At 37.2% G+C, this 11188-nt stretch overlaps 1 protein-coding gene across 2 annotated transcripts in view; it reads right to left on the bottom strand.

The window, feature by feature from the left end:
* Positions 1–4773: 4773 nt before the first annotated feature.
* Positions 4774–11188, bottom strand: part of SRP72 (signal recognition particle 72kDa) — a 29895-nt gene continuing 23480 nt past the window's right edge. Inside the window, exons 16-19 of one of the 2 annotated variants that reach the window (XM_006891961.1) lie at positions 10685–10825; positions 7735–7772; positions 5513–5672; positions 4774–5000 (exon numbers count right to left, since the gene is read on the bottom strand). In XM_006891961.1, the coding sequence (XP_006892023.1) occupies positions 4823–5000; positions 5513–5672; positions 7735–7772; positions 10685–10825 (517 nt within the window). In that variant the 3' untranslated portion in view covers positions 4774–4822. The remainder of the gene's footprint in view (positions 5001–5512; positions 5673–7734; positions 7773–10684; positions 10826–11188) is intronic. The other variant, XM_006891962.1, reaches the window with a different exon arrangement.

Genomic DNA, 11188 nt, shown 5'->3' with positions numbered 1-11188 from the left:
TTTCTTTTGTTTCCTTCTTTTTGGATTCTGCTTTTTTCTCGGTCAGATCTGTGGTGACAATTCTATCTTCTATTTCACTGATTCTGTTTTCCATCTCTTCTCCTCTATTTGTATGTCCCTCCATCATGTTAACAGCATCAGAAACCTTAGATTTCAAATTCTGGATCACAGGTTCTTGTTTTCAATGCCTCTAATGCTTCATTTGTTTTCTCTGCGTTGTTTTGGATTTTTTTTAAAGCCCCTCCTTATCTTTGCTAGCACTATTCTGTATTTCATCCAGTTTCTTTTTTATCCATTGAAACTATTCAATCATTGTTCTTTTAAAATCACTATCAGAAAGATCCATCAGGCTTTCTGGCTTCAGGAAATCCGTTGCTACTGTGTCTTCTTTGGGGGTTGATATCTTGCTTTGGGCTGGTGGGACAAGTGAAGCACTCTGCTTTCTATGGGACATTGGTGTGGCAGAGTTCTTCGTGTCTGAGTTGGTAGCTGGTTTTTTATTTGACGTCACTGCTCCAGAAGAAGGTTGGGCAGAAACAAGAATAAATGCATAGAGGGTGCATGCACACTCCAACGCTCACGTGAGTGGGGAGGGAGGAAGCACACACTGATACACGTGGGGAGAGCCTCAGGAGAACCTAAATAATGAAGGAGGAAGTCTGTTGTTCCCTTTCTGGAATAGCTTCCCCACTCTTTGGAGATGCTCAGGATCTCCCTGTTGTTTGAGTTAGTGGGCCCTACGTACTCAGGCCAGAAACCAGTTTGATTCCCCACGTAACTTAATCCTCAATGGTAAATGAATATTTTAGGGGAGGTTGATAAATCTGATAGATGTGGCAAATATGATTGTCTTCCTGGCCCGAGGGCCTAAATGGGTGTGGGGTGTCTGGGTCACAAGCCCCGGCCTGGAACTGCCTCTGGTGTCCTTGCAGATCTCCCAGCAAAGTCCAAGTTTACAAAGATGGCGTTTCCCCACAGACCTCTGGGAACTGTAGTCGGTACCTGCAGTGGTAGCAGACAGGAAGGCTGAGTCGCCAGCCCCGGCCTGGAACTGCCTCTGGTGTCCTTGCAGATCTCCCAGCAAAGTCCAAGTTTACAAAGATGGCGTTTCCCCTTAAGCAGCTATTTCAATTAGTTGTATATCAGAATCCTGACTCTGGTCCTGCCGTGTGCTAAATCCACAACTAAGCAAAATACTTTGCACAGACGATGCTTTTCAAGTGGTAGGATGTTTCTCAAAAGGGATGAGGTGTCTGGATGGTTCCTTTTATTAAACAGGAATCTTTGGTGTACTTGAAATTTTAATGTTGTTGTTATGTGCCATAGAGTCGCTTGCAACTCATAGCGACCCTATGTACAACAGTCCTAAACTCCGCTCTGTTCTGTGCCAATCGCACCATCTCCAATACACCCATCCCAACTGCCCCAGTCACTGAATCAATCCACCTCATAGAGGGCCTTCCCCTCCTGCGCTGTTCCCCCATCTTCCCAAGCATGATGTCCCTCTCCAAGGACCGGTCCCTCTTTACAACATGTCCAAAGTATGTTAGACGAAGCCTCAGAATCCTTGCCTCCAGGGAGCCAACCGGTTTGACCCTTTCCAGGATGAATCTGTTTGTTTTCCTAGCAGTTCATGGTATTCTCAACTCTTCTTCAACACCACAGCTCAAAGGCATCAGTTCTCCTTCTATCCTCCTTAGTCATTGTCCAGCTCTCTGATGCATAACAAGTGTTTGCAAAGACCATGGCCTGGATCAGATGCACTTTAGTCTCCAGTTAACGCAGTCAATCTTTTTTACATTTGAAATAGGTATGTAAGGTGGCTGGTTCCAGAGGGCTTGGGTGATTCTTTAAGATCAGCTGTTACCAAGTAGGTAGGTGGTTTTTTGTGTGTGTGATTGTATTCACTTTTATGGCCTTTAACTTGAAATAAAATTTTTATGTTATACTGGTTTACTTTCAAAGTTTGTATACATTGTTTTTCACACTGGATCTTTCCTTTACCCACCCTTCCCTCCCCCATCAAATTGTGCGACCCTATGAGTAAGCCCTCCCCCATCCTCACCCTTCTGTTCCCCTCCCCACTCCTACACGCTTCTACAATAATGGTCTTATACAGTATTTGTCCTTATGGGACCGAGTTTACTTGGCATAATGCTTGCCAGTCTCTCCCAAGTTAGGTAATAATTTACAAAATCACTGCTCCTGTGTGCTGCATAGTATTTCATTGTCTGTACCATAATTTCTCAGCCCATTCCATTTTGAGAACATACTATAATTTCTGAACCCATTCCTTTGTGGTTGCTGCGCATTTGGGCTTTTTCATGTTCTTGTGATGTTGAATAACTCTGCTATAAACATTGGTGTACAAGTCTCTGTGCCTCAGTTCTCACTTTCTTGGGGTATATTCCAAGCAGTGGAATAGCTGGGTCATATGGAATTTCTATGTTCAGCTTTTTGAGGAAACACCAAATTGCCTACTAGAGTGGTTGTACCATTTTACAATCCCACCAACAATGTGTAAGGGTTCTAATCTTGCCACATCCTCTCCAACATTACTTACTGCCCTGCTAAACTCTGCCACTGCTACTGGGCTAATGTCTTTGTATGGAACTGATCGCCCTCCACTTGGAACCTCCAGTGGGTATCTAAGGCTGTAAATGACACGGGAGATGCCTATCTTTCTCCAGCCAGGCTCCAGGTGTATCGGCAGGGTTTAAACAGTTCTTTCAATGCCAACAAATCTCTTTGGTTTTAGTAGGAGGGGCAGGCACTCTAGAACCACCGCTTAAAATTCTCAGAACAGAGGCATCTTCTATTAAATGCAAATGCCAATATCCAAGACACTTTAATCCATATTCACTGTGAGAATATTTTATTTTAAAATGTCCAACAGTGAATGGATATATCCATACTGGTTTTTATAAATGTAAACACACACATACATATATACAAACAAAGTATATATGTCAGGCTTAAGGAATTGTCCAAAAGAGCAAAATTAATGTAACATGTTTATATTATTTTTGATAATTATTCCTTATTTGAACTGAGGTTCAGCTGTTTCATAGTGACTGGCAAGAATAATGATTAAACAGAGAACAGTAAATTTTACTGCTGTACTGGTTTTCAATGATGGATAATTTGTACTGAGATTCTATAGCTCAGTGAGCTCCCATTAATGAAAAACTATTATCCTTTACCACAAAATTTTACTGATCTGACATAATTTATTCCTGTAATGGGATCTATATTCTGAAGGAGTAAATCTGTCACTCCTACAAAAAGACTGTTTTCTGTAGAGCTCAAAAAAGTATTATGCCATAATATTCATATTTCAAAGACCATTTTATCTTTAGATGCCATCACAAAATCAGATTATATTCAACAGAGAGACAGCACCATGTTTCTTAACATTTCTCTCCTAAAACAAAAGAAAGTCTTTGAAGAAATTTCAGTAGAGATATTTAGAGGCAAGCACAGCAGCACTTTATTAAAAAGGGAGAGAGTAATATGATCACAAGGAAAAACTCACAAATAAAAATTACATGGTACCTTGGGTGGCATTAAATAAATACAAGGATAGGCATCCCAATCTGGTAGTTTAATGAGAAAGTGGCTTGTAAGCAAAGAAAGATAAGCACATTTATACCGTAAGATGAAGATACGTAATTACTTCACGAAAGCTCATGAATGGTCATATACATAACGATAAAGAGGGGCCATCTTGAATGTTGATTAACTGGACCAAACAGCCTTATCAATTCTAAATATTGCCTGGTGTTCAAATCTGATATTGATTTCTACACAGCTTAGGAAGTCAATATTCTTGACATAGGGGTTTTAAAATTTCTGACCGACATTCCAAACCAATTTGACCAGAACACTGGTTAAGAGTCAATGTCTTCTGACACCAATTTTCCTGGAGTTCCTTATTTTAATGGTGCTCAAACAAAAGTCAAACTCACTGCTGTTGAGTTAGAGCCAATTCATAGCTAACCCTCGACCAGATTTTTGAAGGCTGTAAACAGCATGTAAGAAGACTGCACAGCTTTTTCCCCAAGGACCTGCTGGTATATTTGAATCACCAGCAAAGTATGGCATGTGGATCAGCAGTACAACTCTCTACAGACTATGCCACCAAAGCACTCATTATTGGTACTAAGTCAGCATAATCTGAAAATGATATGGGTATGAAAAGGAGCCCTAAAGTAATATATATATATCTCAATATAATGAAAAGAATTCCATATTCCAGGATCATAAGACAATAATAAAAGGCATTCACTTTCATTTTCCTACAGTCACTCACTTAATGAAAACACAAGTTTTAATTGGGTCCCTTTTGATCAAATGGTATTTCTAAGCAGATACTTGGAATGCTCAGATTTCCACTTTGAGTCTCCTAAATTATAATTTAAGTGTGATCTGAATAAGAACAAGTATCTTATAGGCTGTCACTTAAAACAGTAAATCCTGGATAAATTCAGATAACATGCCTTGTTTGTGGAACTGAAAAAAAAAGACTAGATCAGCATAAAAAGAGAAAGGATGCAACAAATAATCAAGGTGGATAAACACCCAATTATTTTGAAACCTCATCATCTCTGTAAAGCTAGATGGTACAGAAAGGTCAAATATGAGAATGACCAGCCATCAAGCATGAGGAAATTGTTTTCCTATTTGATGCAAATGAAAGAATTTTATGAAAATGTGGGGATAAGAAAGAGAGCAGTTCTGTGCTTCTTGCTGTGTCACCTTTATTACGTTCCTAGTGTCACTGAGACTAGTTTAAAAATAGCCTACAACAAGAATGTGCTAATCACCAGCCACCTTTTCCACCTTTCTTCTTTTTCTGTTGCTGTTTCTTTTTAGTTGCTGGAGCTCCTGCAGGTTTCTGATGTCGTGGGGGGATGATATTACTTGTAGAGGCAGATACTGTTGCTGCACTGCCAGGTCTTGGGGAGGTGGGAGGGCTGCTCACAGTTTTACTAGCGTCCCTGAAATCATGAGATCAGAAGTTTCAGTCATTCACATAGTCAACAAAAAGCATCTGAAATATATGTACAGGGGTTTTGTTTCCCTCCCCTAAAAATCTCTCCTTAATATACTATTTATTTTAAGGTAGATTATTTCTCAATCCATTCATTTTCCCTTTGAATAAATCTATTTTTAGAAATTTTAGAAGAGGAAAGCAAGTTGCTTATAATCCTCATACACAGAAAACACCTTGCTTTTAGCATTTTTTCATACTTTTAGTCATATTACAAATTATCTTTAATCTAGGTATTTTAACTGAATATACTGAAAGTACCTGAAATACTAGACAGAATTTATTACAGAATCAAACAAAATACTGTACCATTTTATTTCCTTTATATAAAAACATCACACAACATATAGCAGGTATCTGACTACACTTTTTATAGTCAAATTACTATCAGTTAATTACTGAGTCAGATTCACAAAGACGAACATATTTTCAAAGTGATCTCAGTTGCAAATAGCTTACAGTTCAGATGCAGCTCCTGCAGTTGCTCCCTGGGTCCCTTTTCCAATTTGATCCTTCTTTTTGCCCTTCTTCCTTCCTCTGTAGTAAGAACGTTCTCGCATTGGTAGCCATCTTTCTGGATCTGGGGTAACTTTTGGGTCATAATTCTTAGGCAGTTTTCCTGTGTAATAATTGATACAGAAATGAGTGTTATGTCACAAACAAAGCCTGGAAATACAATTAAAGGGGAAAGAAATACATCTTAAAAAAAAGGGGGGAAAGAAATACATCTGAAGAAATTTCATTTGTATAATATAGCAAGAAAAAGACTATTTTAAGCATGTCACAATATTCCAAAGTCATAATGCAAAAGATATGCTGATGAACCTATATAAAACTTTTAAAGTTTTCATTTAATAAAAGACAAAAACTTGAAAGAGATAGTGACAAAAATTCATGCTATAGAAAAGAGTGGATTAATATCCTCACTACATGAAGTTCTTTTTAATGAGTAAGTCACTCCAAAATAAAGGGAATGAAATGGGCACAGCTTTAATTTGAGGAAGTTAGGACAGATAAAAACCATCAACCATGTGAAAACATGCTTGACTTCATTAATTAAAAATTACTAGAGTGAAAAACTCTACCAGATTAACAAATATTAAAAGTCTTAATATCCAGGGTCGATGAGATGACAAAACACTATGGGTTGAAATATATCTTGGTAGGGCCTTTCCATTTAATTTGGCAGTGCCAGTCTAAATTTATCAACTTCTAGGAATTTATCCTGTAGAAACACATATAGTACATTAAGACTATCTTTAAGATATTAGTGAGACAATGCATAGATTATAATATACTCATACTACAGTATGTAATACAACTGTATTAAAGATAATAAAGTACATTTATGCTTCATAGTAGTTTCCAGTGGAAAATAAAAATTATCATAATAGGTTAACTTATCAACTAAGTCTACAAAAAGTTTACTGACATATATATATATATGTATATATGTTTCTCTATACTCATCAGAAAGTATTATCTCTGTAGAGATTACATATTCTTTGTATAAACTTGATTTATATCACTTTGTATGTCTATTCATTATATAATGATAGACTTCTATACTTTGTTTTAAGCATTTATCAATAGTAGTTTTGTTTTTAATGCTTATTTGGACACTACAAAAATAGAAAAGGTAGTGAAAATGCAGGTCTATCCTCTGGCTAACTGCTATTCTCTAGTAGTTCCTACTAATAATTATATCAAATACTGAATCTACACCATTTGTCAAATACTCTGATAAAAAAGAACTGGTAACACTTCTAATCAAAAGCAGTGACCTGAATGCACACATTAGCTTGTGCAAAAAAAAAAAAAAAATCTCTCAAAAATCCACTAAAATTGCAATGGACACATCATAATGAAGAACTGGGGAAAAAACCAAAATATTTGAAGCTGAAAAACAGATGGAGTGGTAACAAACTTAGCAGTTTGGGGCAAACAGAATTCTAAGGTAGCAGTGAGCAAAATCATGAAGAAACCTAATTTATACTATGTACCTCTCAAAGATTCCAGCACTCCAGGGATAACCACTAACTAGTCTAAGCCAAAATGATTAATTAAGTCTGAATTTTCGGCATTCCTTTAGTTAAAGGTTCAGGACTGGACATGTGACCTAAGTTGGTCCATTAGAAAGATGCCCTCTTTCACATTGCTGGATGTAAATCATAAGCATGTAGCCCTGACTTTTTTCAGTAACTATGCTATGATTCTCATGAGAAGTACAAAAAAAAAATAAACTACAGAACTAATCAACTTCAATGCTAATCTTCCTCTCTGCATACACAGTAAATTTTAAGTTCATTTGTTTGAAAATTTATAGTCTTGAGAGTATCCTACTATACAAGGCCTTTCTTTTCACTCCAGGCACTGTCCTAATACACACTGAATGTAGTGTCTCATTTAATCCTAGGAAGTGTATACTATTATATTCCATTTTACAAATGAGAAACTCAATTAAGTATTCTCATAGAGACTAGGAAAATAAGGAAATATAGAGAGTAATTTCAGGGAACCAAACTCTAAAGTCAAAATTTTTAAAAGCAGTAATATCAAACATTCACTAAAGACGAAAGAAAGTGTTAAAAGATGCAAGAGAGGGTAGCATAAAGGGCTAAGCTCTACTTCTATCATACAGATAAGAATCTAAGTAGTAAAATAAAAAACAAAAACTTTACCCTTCTTTTTCTTTTTCTTCTTTTTCAAATCTCCTTGGCTACACAGAAAAGAAAAAACCATTACTGTGATGATGACACCATGATAATCTTTTTAGAAAATTAAGTATCAGGAGTTGGGTACCTTATCTTAAACATCCCAGACTCAGTTTACGCTCACCAAACTAACCAACCAGCTCGATGCTAATTCAGGATAAATTCATTCAAGTGCCAAATACTACTGTTTTACAAAGGCAGTATGAAAAAGAGGTGATAATTATAGATACCATTTACACTGAAAATAATTGAAGTGATACATATACAAGGCTTTAGAGACTGGCAAAATATTTGCACATGTATGAAAATCTGTAATAATGATGTAAATTAATATATGTTTTGTAAGACCTTAAATATTATATAATTAAGTTCTTTTCCAGAAAAATACCATGTTGTTGCTATCAGGCCATCAAAATGAGTAACACTAATCGTGACCTTATGAACAACAGATCTGAACATTATTATCCTTTCCTGTGCCAGTTTCATCCTCTCCATCACACCTGAGCCCATTCCTGGAGAAAGTGCGACCACACTGCTCCTTGGAGGCAAGGGTGGCAAAGCTTTGTCTCACATACTTTGGGCATTGTTAGGAAGGGCTAGTCCTTGGAAAGAGACACTATGCTTGGAAAGGTGGATGGTCAGTAAAAGATAAGAACCCCAACAAGATTACAGTGACTGTAAAAATGGGCTCAAGTGTATCAGAGGCAGTAAGAATGGCACAGGATAGGGCAGAAAACAGTTCCAATGTTCATAGGGTTGCTTGCTATAAGTGGTACTCAACAGCACAAAACAACAACATGCCTTTGCTCACACTTTGCTACTTCATACTTACTTCTCAGAGCCAATACAATCTCCACTTCCATGATGCTTTTCTTGATATCCCACCATCCCCAAGAAATCCTATCTATTCCCTCTGATATGCTCCTTATATACTGTTTGAGTATGTACACCTTTCACTGCAATTACTATTTAAATAATCTATTTCCTTTGGTTAAATTTAAATTCTTTGAAGGCGTGAACAGTGATTTGTATGTGTATCTGCATTTGTCATCAATTAAGATAAATCTAGTACATATTACTTCTTCAAAAGAAAACCTGTGAAGCCAAGTATCAGTATATTAAAAAAAAGGTATTAAATAAAAATGCCTCATGAAAATACTGAAATGAAAAAACTTAAAAGTCAGTGTGATCGTTACTCAGGAGAGGATAAAACAGATGAATGGGACCTTCTAAAAATCAAGTATTTGTGTGCATCAAAAACTCCAATACAGTAAAAAAAAAAAAAAGACTGGGGGAAAGTATTTACTAACGACTTCATATCCAGAATCTATAGAACACTCCAGTACCTCAACAAGAAGGCGGCAAACAACCCAACTGCAAAAATAGGCAGATGACATGAAGAGGCTCTTTATCAAAGAGGATATTCAAGTGGTCAAAACCACATGAACTAATGCTTGAAATTGCTATTTATTAGAGAAGTGCAAATAAAAACGACAGTGAGGTATCATCTCACCGTAGTAACAATAGCAAAGATTCACAGGACAACAGATAATGAATGGTGGTGAGGATGCGGAGAGGTTGGAACTCTCAGGAAATTCCTGGTGGGACTATAAACTAGGTAGAGTAGTACAACCAGCATATGCAATGCTACTGCACAAAGACAATGAAATAGGTCTCCAGGACATACTCCTAAAGGAAGCAAGTTGGAAACAGTAGTTATAAAATACCACATACCAGAAAAGAGATGTAGAAAGTGAAGAATTACTGAAAAACAAAGACCACAGCTTTTAGTATGGATTACATCTCACACTCAAGAAAATGAAAACCCCTACCACTGGACAAATGACTTCATTTTACTTGGATCCACAATCAATACTCAGGGAAGAAGCAGTCAAGAAATGACACATTGCATTGGTCAAATCTGCTACCAAGGACCTCTTTAAAGTGCTAAATTCAGAGCAAGCTATCAGTTTAAAGAGTAAGGTGTGCTTAACCTAAGCCATGGTATTTTCAATTGCTTCATATGGATGTGAAAACTGGACAATGAATAAGGAAGATCCAACTAAAAATTTATGCTTTTGAATTGTGGTGCTGAAGAGTACTGAACATCCCACAGACATCCAAAAGAACAAATCTGTTTTGGAGGAATGCAACCAGAATGCTCCTTAGATGCAAGGATGGTGAGACTTCATCTCATATGATTTAGGTGAGACTTTATCTCATATGATCAGGAGGGGGCCAGTCTTTTAAAAGAAGACACCTCACTGGGAAAAGCAGGGGATCAGGGAAAGAGAGGAGAAATCTCAAGGACTGACAGAATGATCTCAACAATGGGCTCTGAACATGGATGCGATTGTGAGGATGACTTAGGATAGGTCAAATTTCAACCTATTATTCATAAGGTTGGTATGAATTAGTAGACTCAATGGAAATGAACAAGAACTTAAAGGAAAATATTTATAAACTACCTTTGTGTATAAAAACAAATGATGGGAAAGCATGTATATCATAGGTTAATTATGAGTGGGTACAGAGAATATGAGATTAATTGATCACAGTGACTGGGGCAATGGGGATAGGTATTTTGAATCAGTGAGACTGACTCAGGACAGGGCAGGCTTCAGTGCTGCTATACACAGGTTCACTGTGAGTTGCAGGCAACTTGAAAGCACATAACAACAACAACATAGAGTACCCAAGCTAGACACATTGACAAAGGAAAAGAAACAGAGACCATGAACTTTACTTACATGGAATCTTATGAGAATGTATTTTCTACTTCTGATATAATGTAGAATCAAATTTTCCAAGTGCTATTTTGACCCCAGCACTGGTGTATTACAATGAGAAGCATTACCCTTGTTCCCGTGGTTAGCAGCACAACACACTAAACACTATGTGCACCACAACTTCTTACCCTTGCTCCTTTGGTTGACTATCTCCGCCACCAAGTTTTCCACCCTTTTTCCGAACGTATGTAGCACCAGGAGAATTTTCAAGAGCCTCAACGTCTACTTTGAGAGACATACTATCCGATGAGGGTAAGTGTTTACTAAGACTAGGGTAGATCTGTAGTTTAGGAACATAATATGCATGCATTTACCAACATAGCAACAGAAATGGACAAACTGGTTTTGATGCCTTTCATCAAAAGCAAAAAGAAAAAAAAATGCTCATAAATCTTTTACAGACTAAGGGTTATAAGATCAATTACATAATATAAACTCTTAAAGGAAAACTTTAGGAAGGAATCATATTCTAATCATGTATTGCTAACTGAGTGATTGAAATCAAGGTGGTAGCTTAATAAAAACTCCATTCCAGGGGAGCTCTGGTGGCCTAGTGGCAAGTAGCTGCAACTACAATCCCAGAGGTGCACGGTTCGAATCCACCAGATGCTCTGCCGGGGAAGGAGGGGCAA

Source organism: Elephantulus edwardii, unplaced genomic scaffold (genome assembly GCF_000299155.1).
Source record: "Elephantulus edwardii isolate Elephantulus edwardi_28Jun2011 unplaced genomic scaffold, EleEdw1.0 scaffold00107, whole genome shotgun sequence".
In the NCBI taxonomy this organism is placed as follows: domain Eukaryota; kingdom Metazoa; phylum Chordata; class Mammalia; order Macroscelidea; family Macroscelididae; genus Elephantulus; species Elephantulus edwardii.
The sequence above is the reverse complement of the archived record's forward strand: the minus strand, read 5'-3'. Positions and strand labels throughout refer to the sequence as shown.